We start from the raw sequence: 18,358 nt of genomic DNA, 5'->3' as shown, positions 1-18,358 counted from the left end.
GGTCTTCCTGAGATATATCAAGGGAGACACATTTTGTAATTGCTTCGGTAAACAGTAACTTTAATACGACGAACAGAGAACTGTTCAAAATGTAAGAACAAATTCAAAAATTCTTACACAGCTGTAGAATAAACAAAAAGTGGACAACAGAGTCTCTGCATCAAGATTAAATGTAAACATAGGAGAAATTAACAACTTCAGTAAACAAAGCTAAAGTACGCGCTGTACTTTACTGTAAACCTGAGGAGTGGTGACAGCCAATGGAAGGAGAGACTGTTAGCTCAAAAAGACAATTTAAGTCAACACATCAAAACATAGAAAAGCGGAAAAAAAAAGAAAAAAAAAAAAGCTACATTCAACATTTTCTAAAAAAAAACAAAAAAAACATTTGACCAGTCAAATCTTTTAAATCTCACCATCAGTAAGAGCTGTGAAGTTCAGAAACCTCAAATTGGCCATTAGTATCTTGCATACTCAAATATGACACCACCTAGAATGAGCTTATATACAGTATGTTTAGACATCAGTAATTCAAACATACATAATGTTAAATCCAGCAGCACGTTGCACATCATATAGATTATTGTAATGCACCATTTTACAACTTGTGATAACACTCGTCTTGTGTTTTTGCTCTGAGCACCACTTTGTAAATGTAGAAGTCAGGCCTTTGAACAGACAGGCCTTTTAGTAAACACTCAGAGTGAACCACCAACTCACTGCTAGGAGGTATTTGTTGACTTTGACACGAAATTGTAACCACACAACCCCACCTATGTCTCCATTTAGGTGTCAAAACCACAGCCACTTTCAGATCAATCTGCAGGTTGTATATGATTATATGTTGATGTTGCAAAGTGACATTTGCAAATTACAAATACTCAAAAGTTATTCTTTGCTCTCCCTCTCTCTCACAAATAAACACACAAGAAAACAAACACACACACACATTGCATTTGGCTAAATGAACCAGAGGCATATCGGCACCTTTGAGTCAAATTCATCCTCACGACAGGACTGAATCTGTAATCCTCTTTGGGGAATGATCTGTTTGCATACATCATCCAATGTGTTTATAAGACTATGAAGCTTTTTTCTTCTTCCTTCCTTTGCCATAGCCTCGCCCAAACCAGCCGCCTTGTATAGCTGTGGCTTCCTCTACCTGCTTCCTGCAGTCAGGTGAGATGTCCTCCTGCCCATTAGGGGGCGCTATGACCTCACGAGTGCGGCTGCTATCCTCTTCTGGACGCAAAGGTGTGGCTAGACTGAAAATGGGGTCCTCCACCCTGATAGGACAGAAAAGGTGAGCTCAGAGTAAATTTTCTGTTTGTGCGCGTGAGAGAGAGAAAATCTTTGGGTTGCTCAATGATGTGTTGACCAAACATGAACAATGCATGTGAAACCTGTGTGAGAAACTTCAGTTTCACTTATATTTTGTAAATGCAAAACCTTAGCTCTGACAAGTCAACAGAAAACATCCTTTAACAGAAACACAGTTCTTAAAACAATACGTCCTATGTTCCTTACCGGTCATACACAGGAGTCTGAATGCTCAGCTCCTCCATTAGCAGCCTCATGACCTCATCGCATTTGCCATTTATTTTCAGAACAGCCAGATCGTCTTTTGGAGTCCACTATGGGGAAAAAAAACTTTCAGTCACCACTGCTGAACTTGAGGAACTTTCAGGAAGAACTCCACTGAAGGTTAAATGTACCTGGAGGTTGACGATGTAGAGTTTGGGCCTTTTGCTTGCTGGTCTGTTCATGCTCCACAGACAGGCATATTTCTTTAGCACCTAAAAGAGCAAGAAACAGCTCATGGAGTTACCATTAACATATACCTGCTTGATACCCAGCCGAGTCCTCCAGAGGCTGTGATAACAGCCGCTTCCTATCAACCGCCTGCTCTTCATGTTAACCTGTTTTTTTCCTTTCAAACAGCTGTCAAGGGATGGAAGACCTATGTGCAATCGATCAAGTATATAACACAGCTGTCTAATAATACATCAGTAATTTCTGTTATGAAGTAGATGTGTGAAGTTAAATGCACTTGGTTGTAAAATGGGTGCTATTTTTGTTTTGGTGATGCACAGTCAATTTTGTTGTACATTTTTAATGACAACAAAACCACACTCTTTTTTTCCGAACATGATGTGTGACCTAAGCCCCGTGTCCATAAAGAGTCTGTTTCGGGGCAGAAAAGCGATGGCTGTGCACTCGGGAGAGCTGCATATCCGTCTTGTCTCTATGACAACAGTGTGTTGACAAAAATGATCATCTATGAATTCAAATTTCATAAAACTGCATTGCATTTAAAGGCACAGATGGATATAAACTCTACCTTTAGACTGGAGCCTAAACAGAGGATGACATCGGCCATGTTGGCAGCCTCTGCCGCTCCCTTCCAATTGAGAGGTTGCTCCAGTGTCCCACGTTCCCCGAAGTGTACTATGGTGTCCCTGAGTTCACCTCCACAGTGGTTGCACCTGCGCCCCGTACCGTGTCTGTGCAGCGATGTCCGCTCTGTCACGTCGAATAAACGCACATACTCTCTGACAGGAGAGCAAGACGTACACACCTGAAGAGGAGATAAACAGACTCTCAGGGTTACTGCGTTAACCAAATCAAATTCTCAACCAAAATATGTTGAAGGAAATGTTTAGAATCTCTAGAGGCAGGAGGATCAGAAGAAACAGAGTATAACTTGTACACTGCTTTTCAAGTCTTCTGACTTCTCAAAAGGGTTTTTACACACTGAGTGTAAAGTGTCTTTCTGTTGAAACTCATCCCATTCATACGGCGCTGACAAATCAGCAGGAGCAACTTAGGGTTGTGTGACTTGCCCAAGGACACACAGGACATGTGGCAGCGGGAACTGGGGATCGAACCCCAACCTCCCATTTGAGAGACGACAAATCTACCGCTGAGCCACAGCCGCTCTTGGCTGTATTCTTTGTTTTCAGAGTGGCTTGAGGGCAGACGCTGAGGACAGGAGCACTGTGTGAACGTGAGGGCCTGTGTGTTTCTCACCTCGATAAACATGTTTCCGTGAAGCTCCGACAGATCTTGTCTGGACAGTCCGCTACGCAAGTGGAGTCCATCACAGTTTTGAGAAACAACATGTTTCACCTTTAAAAGGACAAACACACAGAGACACACTGTATGAAAATACAACGACAGGCACAGTAACAACAAAGACAGTCTAGGTCTTACATACCAGTTTTTCCTTATGAAGCATCTTTATGCACATGTGTGTGAGCGTCGGCTCAGCTTTACTCAGGTCAGACGAGCTGTGTAGAAAGTGAGACAAGACGAGCGCCCTGAGTAAATATCCTCCAGAAGATGTTTGTGCCTATTAGAGATGAGAGACTTCATATCCCACCTGACTGTCCGGCCCTTCTGTAGCTGTGTCCACACCCCGTTAGGACCCCTGTAGTCTGGAATAGAAGCTGCCTGAAAGGAAAAACACCATCAGTCCTGCTTCAGGAAGTCTGGAGAGAAAAGGGAGCTGAAGATGCAGAGTTCGGCGTACCGTGCTGATACCGGCTCCAGTGTAAACCACCAGGTGCTTAGCTTGTTTGACTGCATCAGCAAGCTGTCGGACTTTATTTCTCAGCTGATCGGCATCGTCAAACACCTGCGGATTAATACATATTTTTTGTATTAAGCAACAACCACAGCAGATTGTCATCATTGATCAAAACAAATGTACACAATGACAAACAAAGCATGACACTCATTTCCAGATCCAAGGATTCTTTTATGATTTCCTTGTCTAATAATCCACTGATTTATATTTCATATTTCTTAAACTGATGGTGGCAACAGAGCAGGAAGATTCAAGCAGCAGGGTTTCCTCTCTGGAGTCTGTGAATAAATGTGTCAGAGCAAACGGACCACGTGGAGCTGGGATGCAAACTTGTCATTTTAATGGGGCAAAAGTACCTTGTCTGTTCAATTCACATATAAACTATTATTTTCAGACTTAGATGTCTGGTATTCTTTCTTTGTTAAGATTGCTTCATTCACTACCCATGACTGGCACAACTGGAGTCAGAAACCATGAGTAGCCTGAACCTGCACATCTTAACTGTTCACCAGGTAATCATAGACCCCCACAGATGAGATCCCCCCCAGTGGCTCACCTCCTCCTGCTTCCTCTTCAGCACAGTCCTGCGGACTTGTCTCCTGCACAGCTCCTCCACAGTGTCTCTGTGCAGCAGTAACACAGCAGCCTCCTCCTCAGACCGCTCAGCCTCCGGTTTCTTCAGGACCCGTCCGACCTGCAGGTTCACAGGAGAACACAGAAACCTGCTCACACTCACCGGATAACACAAACCAAAAGACACAGTTGACTGCGACTAGCTGGCTGGCTTGGTTTATCTAGCTGGCGGCTCTACACGTTTCTCTTCTTACCAGACTCAAAGTCCTCCTGGCGCTCTCTCGTTGCAGTATTTTGGCTTTTTCCAAAGCTTTTCTTTCCGCCCGTAAAGATACACCGGTGTTTGCTTCCTCTGCCATCCTGCTTGAAATCAGCTGAGATGCAGCTCTATTCAAAACACTGCTTAAAAGCCCAGTGATCAGCCGGATGTTTACCGACTAAAGTTGAGTTTACACCGCGTACAGCGCCCTCTGCAGCTGGGAGTCTGAACATCACTTAATAAAGGAAGTAGTCAAAAACTTCTTTTTTTTAAAACCTTTATTGCAAACCACATACAAATAAATAAATTGTAAAAAAAAAAGTAAAAAAAGAAGAAGGTTCAAAGTCTTTAAGAATACAAAATGTAAAGCTCTACATGTGTTTTGAATGCTCTAAAAATACTCAAGTCCAAACTTGGGAGTAACACAGTCAAGTGACGTTAAGACCTGCATCTGGATATTAACACTTTCTGCTATTCTTCAAAACTAATTCCAACTGATCTAATTATTTCACAGAGGACATTATACAAAAGCAGTGAAAGCACAGGTATGATCTTCAGTTCAAACAATGGCTGCACTTAACTTAGGGATTCACTTTCCTGGTATTGTACATGGGGCTCATGTCACTGAACATTGCACTGTTTACTGTAAACATGTCTATTCAAGAATCACAGTGACATACTACATGTCAGAGCCCTTCAGTTATCTACCACTACATATTGATTGTTTTGAGTTAGATTTAGTGAAAGGAGGTCAAAATGTGTTTTGTGTATAAACTTTAAATACTTGTGCTTCTTCATTGTGAGAATCATCTTATCAGATCAGTCGTCTGACTCCCGGCTGGTCTACCACTGAAACAAACTGAGATAAAGCCCTTTTTAGTGTTATTCTTTATAACTGTGCTTTCCTGCTGTGAAATCTCAGACCTGAGTCTGTGAGTCATACATCTATCAGGTGAAGCCTTGAGCCTTTCTTTGATGCCGCAGTTTTGTTTTTTGTGACCATCTCAACATTTTCTCCTTTTGACGTCTGCAGCATTACTGCACAGAAGATGATGAAGCAGTCCTCATGAGTATTTTGTGTTAACAGTGGCTGTGGTGGGGGGTTTTTTCATCCCAGCTTCAAGCATCCTCTCTTTGTGAAACTTCTCAGTAATGTCTGAAAACCAGGCTCCATTTAAACTATATTACATTCTGGCTGTAGAGAATGAAGAGAGATCGCAGCACAGCAGCAACAGGCCTCTCTTTGACTCAAATTTGGACTCTCAAATGACTAGTAATACAATATTAATGTAATCGCAGGAGGCCTTATTAAAGGTGCTCACTGGGGCCAATTAGGGGAGTGTTATAGGGGTCTGGAGGAGTAAGTGCTCTTGGGGACCCTCTGAGGATTTGCTCTGAATTGTCCTCGTTTTTTTTCCAGCGGCTGCTCGGCGGAGGATTCTGCGGTGTGTTCAGTCTTCGTCAAAACTCTCCTGTTCCTTGCTGCTGCCTTTTTTTGCATCCTGGAGGTAGAAATTAGGAGATTAATGTAGTCAAAGACAAAAATGATGCCTTTGGAAATATTTCCTCAGCCTGCGAAGCAAAATCTAGCAGTCATTAAAAAGCCTTAAAGACTTTGACATTTGCTGTTTGAAAGTGTGCAATTGTGAATTTCACTTCTAGTAATTGCTCTGCCGGCTGACCTCAACCAGCTGCACAGATTTCAATCATTGGATTCATATTCTTTGGTGAGTTTGGGATCTAGAGCATATGGTTCCAATACAACTTTGTTTTTTGAGTGTGCAGACATGACGCTGTGGCTCAGTGATGAAGTCAGCCAGTTTTCAACTAGAAGGTTGGGGAAAGATTCCCAGCTGCTGCTGACACAGGTCGATGTGGTCTTGGGAAAGACTCTTGACCCCCAACTGCTCCCGCTGCTGCATCAGCGGTGTATGAATGTGTATGAAGGGATTAGTCAATACTTTGCAGCCTCTGCCATCAGTGTGTGGATGTGTAGGAGGGACATGCAGTGTAAAAAACACTAGAAAAGCACAATTCAAGCTCAAGTCTATTTAGCATTTAAAAAAGATTAGATTGTCTTAAGTGTAGAGATTCCTTCATCCTTTTGTATTGTATTTGTACTAACTGTGTATCCAGTAAATAAACTCACATCATCTCTTTCTTCCTCTCCAGTGATTTTTGTGTTGCTGCTGACAGTGAACTCCTTCCTCTGGGGTGGCTCTAAAAAACACAAACAAACAATCAAAAACAAAACTGAAGGGATTTACTCGCCACAAGGTAATCTGTTGAGTAAACCATAGACAGGAACTGTAGATTTAAAGTAGGAAGTTGGTTTGGTGCACTTTGGCGCCCACCGAAGGTCACTGAGTGCATCATAAGTCGTAAGACACATGATGCTGTAACCACTAACTGTTTCCATGTCTACAGTCAGAGGGCTACATTGGAGGGGGTATTTCATTACATGCTAGTTGAGGTGGGATTGTAAAGAGCTAAACTTGTAAAGCTCACTTGGGGATTAACAGGGACAGAGAATTTCTTTTGCATAAGATGGATGTATATATCTGTATGCAAACCTGAGACAGTACTTGGGTTAAAGGGACTTTGTGCACCTGGTAAAGCTGCTAAACATGAGACAACGATGGTACAGATAACGATACAACTGAACGTTACATCTCAGTCTGTCATGAATAATAATGCAGGGATGAACACTCTGTCATTCTCTCGTCTTTATTCTTAGTCTCAGTCCATGTATCAGAGACAGAGACGAGCTGACTGGTTTCTTTTTCTAACTGAAGGCTTGTGTTGGAACTGGTACCATGAAGCTCTTCTGTGAGATGGCTGGGGCTGCGAGTCTGGGAGCGATTATTTAAAGGTAGAAAAAGAAAATTTTGCTTTAATGTCTTCTTTAAAAAAAGAGAGATTGACAACTCGAGTACAGGCAACAATCTCGTCATGAAGTACTTTAAAATGTCCCCAGTATTGAATGCAAAGAATTTCTATATCTAGACATGGATCACATCCGCTTTAATTAAAAAACTAATCATCCACAGCCAAACCTTTGCAAACAGCTAAGATGCACATGAATGTAGCTCTATTGAACACACACAGTTCTGTTCATGCTGTTTTTGCATTGTTTATAACAGTGTCAGTGTTTCCATTAAGCAACCAATGCTCCTTCATTTGCATGACTCCTCCTGCTCACACTGAGCTGCTGAAACGGTTACCTGTCGCCTGAGCTCTCTCTCCCTGGACAGCTCTCGGTCCCAGCTGATCAGCTGCATCCTCTCTCCTGCTGACAGCCTGAAGAATATGTCGTTGACCTCGTAACGTGCCGCGCGCAGCTGGAGCAGGAAACAATTACAAAGCAGAGGACGGCGTGGATGAGTGCGTGTAATAATCGCAGGTATCTGTTGCGCTAACTGCTAATGGGAGGAATAATTGCTCTGTGTGCAGTGAAGAGGAGAAGAGAGGCTAACAGATGTTTACAACACGTGTTTGTTTAAATACCTGCAGAGCGACTCTCTCCTGCAACAAAAGGTCCTGTCTGCTGCTGAACTCTCCTCTGCCGGGGCTTTGCTGCTGCTGCCGGAGGGCCTGCAGGAGCTGCTGTGTGTCCTGAAGGTCCAAATTAAACACAACCACTTTTTTAATATCAAGTATTTTAAACGATACAATCCCTGTTTTTTAATAAGCGATGGCATTGAAAAGAACTGAAGCTTTAAAATGAACACACCAGATATAGTCTGTATGTGTATTAACCACAAGCAGAGCCAGCATAAAATACTGTGTCAACATACATGTCAGATAGATAGAGTCAGATTTTGATCATTAAAAACAGATGTTGCATATTGTTGACCAGGGATTTGTATTTTAGTAGCCTCTGTATTGAAACAGGTATTGATATTGTTTGATTTTGACTAGAATTGTTTTGAAGGTTTAAATTCTGGTCACATACAACCCTTGTTCAAATTACAAAAATAAAATGAAGCGCTGCCAGAGACAGACGAGACACTGCTGTCACTTCTCACCCTGACGGTTCTCGCCAGCTGCGACACTTTCTCCGTCCCCAGAAGCCTGCGAGTCAAAAAACCTTTCACAGCCGCTAACAGTAGGGGGCGGCAGCGCTCCGAGAGTGTGCTGGAGGGCTGCAGGAAGAGAGACGGAGCGAGGGGTGAGTAATGAGGACCAGAGGGAAAGAGAGAGGAGAATGCTAATTCCATCAATGACAACCAATTAATTTCCCACAAAGATTCTCAAGGTCTTTTGGTTGGCATCTGTTTAGCAAATCAACACAAGTGGACTCGCAGCTCATCATTATAATAGAGAATAATAAGCAGAATAATAAGCAGCTGATCTGCTGTCAGTCACTTGTTGATTCTGAAACTGTTGCATGAAAAAGAAACGTTGAATAAGTCTTGTGTAACTGAAGCTGAGCTGCTGGATTGAATACCGATTGGAGAGAAATAACTGATGACAGATGAGAGGTTTGAGACGAGGATAAAAACGTCGAGAGGGGGGACAATCTGTTTCACTCGAGTGTGTCAGCAAACTAATGAGGAATTAAAATATTTGGTCACAAGGATAAGCAGGGCAAGCTTTTTTCGTCCCTGACATGAGTGAAAAATGTGCTCACAGTACCTGAGAGATGCTGGTAAAGGTCAGCGTGTCCCCAAGACGTGAGCTGGACATGGAGCAGGGGAAGGACACGCTCTGGAGGAGGCGGAAACGCTCGGCCAACGCCTGAGAGAGGGAGAGGGGGACAGACAGAAGAGGGGGATAAGACAAGAAGTACATGTGTGTGTGTGTGTGTACGCACAGCCGGCACATTGGGAACAGGCAAGGTTGGAAAATATTGAATTGGAAAGGACAGCAAATGAGGCGGGAGGAAGAAATTAATTGAGGGTAGAGAGGAAGAGACAGAAGGGGAGAGATGGAGCACAGAGGCAAGAGGGATGAGATGAGAAGAGAGAGGGAGCAGAGGAGAAGGAGGAGGAGGAGGAGGAGAGGGATGACGGGAGTGATGCGAAAGGAGAGATGGAGGAAATGAATACGGTCAGAGAGTAAAAACGATGTCAGAGGAGGAAGGGAGAGAAAACAAAGAAAAGTATGTGAGTAGAGGGAGAGAAGAAGGGGAGATGGAGAAGGGACCATTAGCGGTGGCACTCTGCGGGACGATCTGGCACTTAACCACAGACGCTCATGAATTAAACAAATTATCCTTTCCTTTTCTGTGTCAATTCCCTCACTCCCCCCCTCACCAGAGAGTCCAGCCAGCTCGCTCGCTCACAACATCACAAACGCTGGAAGGACAGAGGGGAGGCAGAGGGAAGTCTTTCTTATTAAACAGCTTATGTTAATTATATTGTTGTTAAGGATACATAAATTAAACGGAGACTGTGATTAATAGGGCAAGGACACCGGCCAAGAACAAATACAGAGACAAGCTGAGGAACGGGAAGTGGCTGCCAGAGAGCAGCAGGCGTCCTTGAAGTCTTGCATGTGCCCACACACACACACACACACACACACACACACACACACACACACACACACACACACACACACACACACACACACACACACACACACACACACACACACACACACACACACACACACACACACACACACACACACACACACACACACACACAAAGAGGCGACCATGCCAGCTCGCCTCTTAGGGACGTAATGAAACATTTATGGTAGGATCCCTGTGTGTGTTTTTTTTTTTTACAGGGGAGAGTCTGAAGGTCTCTTGTAATGAGCAGATGTCTGTAGTCTGACCACGACCCAGGTCTCCAGAAGCACGCTCTAACAGGTAGGGGGAAAACCTGTGTGTGTGTGTGTGTGTGCGTGTGCGTGTGCGTGTGCGTGCGTGCGGCACATATTGACCGGCGCCCGCGACATTCAAAGGATTCCTTCTGATTAGGGTCAATGTTCTTTCCATCTTAGTGAAATTGTATTTCCCGTTGTAAGACAGAATCATGAATTCCTCCTCTCTCAGAGGTGACTTTGGGTGGAGTCAAATGTTTGGAGAGTGAATTATGGTTGTTGTACGGGAGTTACGCAGTGCTTGATCTGTACAGCAATATGTGATGCAATCTAGTGCAAGCAGCGGGCCAATGGGATCGAGGCAAAATCCGAATGAGTGCGTGTGAAGCGTGTTTACAAAGAATAAACGTCTGGTAGTTTCTGAGACATGTTTGTCAGGGTCTTTCATATCGCTGTTTCTCTTCCTCAAGGAAAAAAAGATCCACCTGAATTATTGACAGTAAACTTAAAGTGTGTTTTAAAAATACTACATTTTTCCTCCAGTCAATGAACCCTGTTGGGCTCTCAGGTAGTTTAAAAAGACGCACACGGTGATCAAGAACAACTTGAATACAGCGAGGGACTGACAGCACACAGCTTCCACAGCTGGACTCAGTGTTTATTTAAAAAAAAAATTAAAAAAAAAAAGTAACTCAGAGGAAGGAAATATTGTAAAATCAGATCTTTTTTTTCTCGCCCCCATCCAAACAAGGCCCGAGGCTAAAACATGACTAAATGTAGCAGAGTTTTTCAAGTACATTAATAAAAGTTATATAAGCGGACACAGTCATGTTGGTTTTTCTGGTTTTCAAAGCCTTGAACGCATGCTGCCCTGTTTGTTTGAAAAGATTTCCCTTTGTTGTGCTATGAATGAACTGATTTTATTCTAAATCCTTTATTTTAGAAAACGACTAAAAGCAGCTTTGGTGTAAAACATCGGCAGCAGTTTTGTGATTTAGAAGACTTTTTGTTTTATCTTATAAACCTCCATGAGCCACCTGCCACCCACTATTTGGCAGCACAAAGCTTCTCCATATTGAACTTTGTTTTGTTGCTTTCAGATCACAGATAATCCTCCCCGCTGTCTCACCTGCAGCAGTTCTTCCTGCTGTCTCCTGTGCTGCTCTTGCAGGGCTCTGACCTGAGCGGCGTGGGCCTGTTTCAGTTGTTCCTGTCTGTCGTTAAGACTCTTGTCGTCTTCGCTCCAGCACGTCGCAGCTATAGGCCGGAAACAGAACAATATTCAGTCACATCATGTCTAAGAACGAACGAGACAAAATCTGGAACTAAGGTCCCGCCCCTAGATTTAATAACGTGCATCTAATGTCACGGAGCAAACGGAGCACGCTGGGCTCTGTAGCTGCACCAACAATCAGGTTATGGTTAGAGTCCAAACTTAATAGCAATACTTTTAAATATTCTTTTCACGTTTCGGCTCATCTTTGTGGGTCTTACCTCTTGGAGTGCTGGAGTTCGGTCTGACCCCAGACGCGCTCCTCTCCTGCGTGTCCTCCGTCATGTGCATGAGCAGCCTGCGTTTGACCTTGGACACCCCACTCTGACCTTCACCCTCACTCTCAGGGGTCAGGTGTTTCTCACCTCTTGTGCCACAGTCAGATGCTGACCCTTCTCGGAGCCACAGGCCGGACGGAGCGTGCACGTCGTACGACTGGTTGAGAGATGGTGAGCAGGTTGAGTGGGTCCTTCTGTCCACAGGATGGTTACTGCTGTCTGACAGCACTGAGACTTGATCACTCGGAGCAGCAGCGTCAGAGGCAACATTTCTGAATATGTTCGGAACCCTTAGGTGCTGAGCGACAGAGAGGAGGCGTTTCGCCGCGGGCAGCTGCTGAGGAGCTCCACCATGAGCTCGATGACTCTTTGTGAGTCTGTCATTACCTGAACGCTTTTCCAGTCCTCGCTCTGTCACTAAAGTCTTCACAAGCCTGAGCTCACTTAAGTTTACTTCTTCAGTTCCTGGTCCCTGCTCCGTGACGGGACCATCATCCATGTGACGGATGCTGGGGTCAGATCCTGAATCTTCATGCGCGCTCTTGGGCCCGTTTGACGATCGTCTTCTCCGCAGCTCGTTTTGGTTTCGCTCTCCATCGTCATCATGACTCCGCGTCTGTTTGCTCTCACTCAGGCTCTGATTCCTGAAGCTTTCTGTAAGTGTGGACTCCAGATCTGAGATCAGCACTTTAAGACCGGACAGGTTGGACTCCAGCTGCTCTATGTGCTGTGAACTCCGGCTGGAAACACCTGCTGAATCCCCTTCATCTGTGCCACTCACGTTGGAAGAGACTGTTGTGGGAAAGTTTTCAGGTCCCGGGTTCAACTCCTCAGCACTGACATCACTGAGTAAACCTTTAAAGCTCTCATTTACAGCTCGTTTATCTTGGACACTGCTTTTGCAGCGAACGGGACTCCTGCAGAAATGTGGGGCGGGAACAGATTTATATTTGCCTCCTCCTCTGTGAGAGTCTGGAGGGCTTGGAGTGGAACTGAATGCTTCCTGGACTGGGGAGGTTTCTGGAGACACCTGCTGCTGCCGGCTGAATTCTTTGGGCTCCGTCATGAGTTCTGGTGACGTGTTCAGCTTATTATTTCTTAAGGTTGTTTCTTCCTGGCCACCTGTGATCTCCTTGATGTTTTCATCTCCTGTTAAAGTTGTGCTTACAATATTAAAGTTTGTCTTTTCCTCAAACAGCTCACTCTGGAGGCTCCTGTCACTGTCCCAGGATTTCTTTGGTGACGTTTCCGCCGACTGAATAATATTGCTTCGGCCCTCTTTAGTTTTCTTCCCCTCTGCAGTGACGCTGGACTTATGAGCGAACTCGTCATTCTCCTTATCAGAGAGGCTCGGCTCCTCTGCCCTTGTTTTTGGCTGTTCTTGGGTCCTCTCCTTGATTTTACTGTTCTTGGCTTGGTTCCTAAGCATCCGCTGGCGCCGTCGATACTCCTGAGATTTCTTCAGCAGGGCCTGGAGGCTCAGGCGATACGGCTCCTCTGATGACTGTTCTTCATCTCCACGGATGTCGGCTGCTTCTATTTCTGTGTGGACGTCCTTAAGATGTTCTTCTGTCGTCGGGCAGAGAGGAGGGGGAGAAGTGTGCGATGACTCTGGATTGTCTGAAAAGCCGCCGTGTTGTGAAACAGAGACTTGGCCCTCCACTCTGTCTGAAGTTTGACCTTTGTCAAGGTCAAGTGAGGTGGCAACAGCGACGTTAGCGTCACCCTCAGTGCTGTCTTCAAGGCAGCTTTCAGATTTCTCTCCTTCTGAGTTCTCCCACATGACTGAGTCCTCTTGGAGTGTGGTGCCACAAATGTCTTGAACGTCTTCAAAGTCTTTACAAAACGAAGATTCTAGTCCGCTCCTCTCAAGTTCCTCTCCATCTATGGGAGGGTAGCTAATGATATCTGGCATCTTGCTGATTGTGTTTGAGGTATTGTGGAGGAAAAAGCCATTCATGCTATCAGCTCCCTCTGAGACGACAAAGCCATCGCTCTGTCTCTCTGAGTCGAACCCGACACTGACACCAGTGGTGTTTTCAACATTCTTGTAGGTCATGTAACCTGAGGACAGGTGGCTAACACCATTAAAGGAACTTGGCTGTGATCCGTTTTGGCTGTAATGTGGATCCTTAAGGCGTCCTTCCTCCTGAGGCGTCACATCAGTGGAAAGAAAGGCACTGTATGCTGTCGATGTAAACGGAGGAAGAGAAACATCCTCCTTTTCGTTCCTGTTCGGCGGTGATGAGAGTAAAACATCATCCTTTGTGCCTTGGAAATGGCCGCTCTGGGAACCTGATCCATCGTTGTTTTGACGTGAACATGAAGGTGCGTAAATCTCCGACTCCTGAAGCAACTCCTCCAACGTTGGCGTCTTCCTCAGCTGCATTCAGATGACCAAAGAGTAGCAGATTACAGACATTGGAGAAAATAAGTTTATTTTCATCTGACCAAAGCCGGATGGACATTACAGAACATTTGTTTGTTTGTTTGAATCTTCGTGAGCTTCGGCATGAGATGGAAAAACACCCGGACAATACAAAGGTGAATCTATAGGAGTCTCCAACCTTCCTTCATCTGAGAGCGACTTTGAAACACTCAAAGTGGCCGAGCGCTGTGATGAAAGAGCTACTTTCATTTATTCACATCGGATACATCAGCTGAACTATGCTGCTGTTTGTACCTGTGTCAAATTACAAAAAGGCCAATGCTGATCAATAATCTGAAATTCACACGAAGGTACAAGAAAAAAAACTGAATTTTTGACACTTCTTGTTGTGCCACATAGTAAGCTATGCTACTGAAAAAGCACATCAATGTCCAAGAAAACCTCACTACTTTACACTTACACTACAGTCTGTCAAACTATAGAACCTGCCTGTGAGCTGCCTGTTGGAGACTCCTGAACTATGGTGTCTAAAAGTGAGACGATAGCATTAAAAGCCTATGCAACCATCACATAGAGTTGGGCTAAACTACTGGATTTTCTCCGTAGGTTTTGTTCTGTGATGAGTGTTCTGTGTTTTAGTTCAATAGAACCATGGCTCTATATGTTACTGCAGATATTATCCTCCTGAGTCTGCTCCGGGGTTGTCAAGATTCAAATTGCACGTACCAAATAAAATCATGAAAGGACATTTGATGTATCGTTTGTAGAAAGTGTGTGTAATCTCCCAGCTCGGGGCTCCAAGGCAAATTATGTCGGGAAACACTGAAAGTGTACACAGAAATCATTTGGATCAAATAAAATATAAAAGGAGCTTCAACAGCTTGCCCCGAAAATTGTCTCTTTACTTCATATGACAATCTGTAAAACCACTATTAGTGAAAAGGACAATCTATTTTTAACTTTAAACCCAGAGAGACCCTCACTCATTTCACTGACATTACATCTGAAACCCCAGTAGAGAGCTACAGCATCTCATTTTGTACGTTACTGATTATAATGCTGGAGCAGTGAAAAAACAAGGTCTGATTCTGAATAACTAGAAACATTCAAACCTTTCGAAGACTGTTCAAATCAAATCAATAAGAATGTGTTTGTTTAGGATTACGCCTTCTGCACACTGCACTATGACAGAAGTCTAAATACTAGTCATGAAGGTGTACAGGTACAAGAACATATTAAGATGACTGAAATGTCAGGACTTACCTGAACACTGTGTAGGATTGTTTGCACATAAGTCATTCTGGGATCATCCTTTACCTTCTTGTGGACGGCAGCTTCCTGCGCTGCATGTCTGTGCCGCTGCATCTCCTCTCTCTGCTCCTCTGAGAGCTGTGAGCACCAGCAGACAGACATGAGACGGTTAAACACATCAGTGAGAAGTGTCCTCTCCTCTTTAGATTTCTGAATACAAACTATTTCACCAGTCATTACATTTAATGAAAGAGATACAACTATTAATATCAGTCTGACATCTATCATCATTAATATGAGTCTTAGAGCTGCTTAACTTCAACCTCTATACTTTACATTCTTTATTGTTACCGTTTATACTACACATATATTTTCCATTATTACTGACAGGTACATCTATCTTATTCATTGTTGTTTTTCTGTTGACTGAACCAGAGCAGACTCAAAAATAGTTTCTCGGCTGCAGCTGCTCTTCCATGTTCGCTCTCGAGTAAACACTGCGCTCGCACCTACACAGCAGTAAGTGGGCCAGTCCATTATCCGTTAATAATCGATGGACTTTCCTGCATCAATGCATCTTAGAATCGATTATTTTCCCCACCACTCTGTAACTGTGCTCATGATGGATTCATCTTTTGTCTTTGTAGTAGTGTTGTAGTCATTGATATGGGTTTCTTCTCTGACCTGTCTCGCTCTCAGAGTGTTCAGATTTAAATCAAGACTGGTCATGAAACCCGCTGAAAGGCTGTTTGTGTTTGCGAGTAGAAAGAAATGTCTCGTTCTAAAACAAGGACGAACTTCATTTGTACTTTGATTATTTTCCGTTACAGTTGAAACCTTCCCGGTGTTACAGAGAGTGGCACCCCACTGTGCACAAGAGGAGGATTTTTGAGTAACATATATGGTCTAGCCCTGTCTTGGTCTTGGACTCACCCTGTCTTGGTCTTGGACTCGCCCTGTCTTGGTCTTGGACTCGCCCTGTCTTGGTCTTGGTCTCGCCCTGTCTTGATCTTGGACTCTCCTTGTCTTGGTCTCGCCCTGTCTTGGGCTTGGACTCACCCTGTCTTGGTCTTGGTCTCGCCCTGTCTTGGTCTTGGACTCTCCCTGTCTTGGTCTTGGTCTCGCCCTGTCTTGGGCTTGGACTCACCCTGTCTTTGTCTTGGTCTCAGTCTCGCCCTGTCTTGGGCTTGGACTCTGCCTGTCTTTGTCTTGGTCTCGCCCTGTCTTGGGCTTAGACTCTGCCTGTCTTGGTCTTGGACTCTCCCTGTCTTTGTCTTGGTCTCGCCCTGTCTTGGGCTTGGACTTGCCCTGTCTTTGTCTTGGTCTCGGTCTCGCCCTGTCTTGGGCTTGGACTCTGCCTGTCTTGGTCTTGGACTCTCCCTGTCTTTGTCTTGGTCTCGCCCTGTCTTGGGCTTGGTCTCGCCCTGTCTTTGTCTTGGACTCGCCCTGTCTTGGTCTTGGACTCGCCCTGTCTTGGTCTTGGACTCGCCCTGTCTTGGTCTTGGACTCACCCTGTCTTGGTCTCGCACTGTCTTGGTCTTGGTCTCGCCCTGTCTTGGTCTCGCCCTGTCTTGGTGAACTCTGGGTTAGTGTGGTATTGACTACAACACTGCTTTGTAGATAATTTAAGATAGAGTAAAGTCTTGGGTGTCTTGGGATGTGTAAATAAAAATTGATTTATTGGATGATTTATTCACCGACAAGATAAAAAAAAAAGTCCATCCCTGAGTCCCAGTAAATCAACTTTAAATCATGTCTTTAGTTAAGTTTCATATTGATTTGATATCGGTAATGCAACACAAAACAGTGTGTTATACAGTTTATGCAGATTAATTGTGTTTGGCCAGGATGAACTAGAGAAACTCTCAATGTTTAAAGTTAAATGACAACATTAAAATCTAACAAACACGATAAATGACATTAATTCAGTAATAAAGTTTAATTTCTCTAAAGCTTCCCACCAGTACTTCTTCATCGTGTTGTAAGAGTTCCTGCAGCTCATCGGTTGAGACGAAAGACCTACATTATGTTGACTTTGACAGAAATAAAAGTTTAACCATAATTATAGTAAAGCAGCTCGTACCAGAGGAGGGAGGACAGGTCGTCCATAGAAGCGGATGAGAGAGGATGAAGGTGAAGGTTTTTCCTCTTCCTGTTCTCTTTTCCTCAGATGAGAGAGACGAAGCTGTACAAACGTGTCGTAGTCCTCCATCGAGTTGCATCAGGAGACGTTTTGTGTCGATGTTTGATATTTAAAACGACGAAGTTGGAGTAATGTGTTGACCTGTGATAGTAGCTAGCAAGCTAACAGGTTAGCTTAGGTTGGTCTGATAAACGTTGGCGTGTATCAGTCGTGAAAGTAAACAGCTGTAATGAAAAGGCACTACAAAAAAACAAAAAGACCATCACTGTAGTTTTAATGATAAAAAAAAAGCCAACACAGTAAAGTATAAAAGTCTATCAGAGCAGAAGAAGCCTCCACAGGATGGTTCAGTGTTTACATCTTTACCCGCCTCTCCTCCCGCAGCAACCTGCTGCCTTCATGTGCCATCCGACACGTCGGAAAAACGAGATTTCAACTACAACGCACACGATTCACGAACAATTTCAGTCGGAACAACCACTCAGAAACTCAGAGAAGAACTAGGTGCCAGACATACCAACTTGACATCAGAATCGTCGTCACCTGAGAGTGTAAACTATGTATTGTCGATTTTAACACACCTTTTATGAATTAAGATCCACTTTTTGCGGAAATATAACTTGTAACAGTTACATTTCATACATCTTCTTCGTAGCATCAACGCTGCTGCTTTATTGTTGTTGTTACATCATTCAGACTTTCCGAAATGAAATCATGTGAACACACTGAAGTTGGAGGAGCGACTTCCAAACTCGGATACATGAAGCACCAGAGCAGCCCCTGAATGCAGCAACAGACTGACAGTTTGAAAACCTGAGAAAACACGGA

General features: G+C 44.1%; 2 protein-coding genes across 3 annotated transcripts; both read right to left on the bottom strand.

The window, feature by feature from the left end:
- Positions 1–31: 31 nt before the first annotated feature.
- On the bottom strand, positions 32–4,630 carry sirt7 (sirtuin 7). Its single transcript, XM_079337344.1, has 10 exons — positions 4,417–4,630; positions 4,146–4,283; positions 3,533–3,637; positions 3,383–3,453; positions 3,218–3,290; positions 3,031–3,129; positions 2,342–2,578; positions 1,716–1,796; positions 1,528–1,634; positions 32–1,286 (listed from the first exon to the last, which is right to left on the bottom strand). Exons 1-10 carry the CDS (start codon positions 4,519–4,521, stop codon positions 1,082–1,084), a joined length of 1,221 nt encoding a protein of 406 aa, XP_079193470.1. The 5' UTR covers positions 4,522–4,630; the 3' UTR covers positions 32–1,081.
- Positions 4,631–4,685: 55 nt separating this feature from the next.
- Positions 4,686–18,293, bottom strand: cp110 (centriolar coiled-coil protein 110). 2 transcript variants are annotated; one of them, XM_079337342.1, is made up of 10 exons: positions 17,471–18,293; positions 15,400–15,525; positions 11,691–14,130; positions 11,326–11,453; positions 9,060–9,161; positions 8,450–8,566; positions 7,929–8,036; positions 7,646–7,762; positions 6,571–6,641; positions 4,686–5,923 (listed from the first exon to the last, which is right to left on the bottom strand). In XM_079337342.1, the coding sequence occupies exons 1-10, from the start codon at positions 17,597–17,599 to the stop codon at positions 5,764–5,766; spliced, it is 3,498 nt and encodes a 1,165-aa protein (XP_079193468.1). In that variant the 5' UTR covers positions 17,600–18,293; the 3' UTR covers positions 4,686–5,763. The 2 variants fall into 2 exon arrangements, with proteins under 2 accessions (XP_079193468.1, XP_079193469.1); XM_079337343.1 differs by having other exon boundaries at positions 15,454–15,525.
- Positions 18,294–18,358: the final 65 nt, after the last annotated feature.

The sequence above is a fragment of the Symphodus melops genome, assembly GCF_947650265.1.
Source record: "Symphodus melops genome assembly, chromosome: 2".
NCBI classification, from domain to species: Eukaryota; Metazoa; Chordata; class Actinopteri; order Labriformes; family Labridae; genus Symphodus; species Symphodus melops.
Note: the sequence above shows the minus strand (reverse complement) of the source record. Positions and strands in the feature narration are given on the sequence as shown.

Coding starts and splice junctions, on each gene's coding strand:
- sirt7 (XM_079337344.1), bottom strand. CDS start 4,521: ATGGCAGAGGAAGCAAACACCGGTGTATCTTTACGGGCGGAAAGAAAA. Junction 1,797..2,341: donor GTTTAGGCTCCAGTCTAAAG/GTAGAGTTTATA, acceptor TTGCTCTTTTAG/GTGCTAAAGAAATATGCCTG. Junction 1,287..1,527: donor CAGACTCCTGTGTATGACCG/GTAAGGAACATA, acceptor CTGTCCTATCAG/GGTGGAGGACCCCATTTTCA.
- cp110 (XM_079337342.1), bottom strand. CDS start 17,599: ATGGAGGACTACGACACGTTTGTACAGCTTCGTCTCTCTCATCTGAGG. Junction 9,162..11,325: donor AGCAGGAAGAACTGCTGCAG/GTGAGACAGCGG, acceptor TCCCTCTCTCAG/GCGTTGGCCGAGCGTTTCCG. Junction 5,924..6,570: donor GAGAGGAAGAAAGAGATGAT/GTGAGTTTATTT, acceptor TTCTACCTCCAG/GATGCAAAAAAAGGCAGCAG.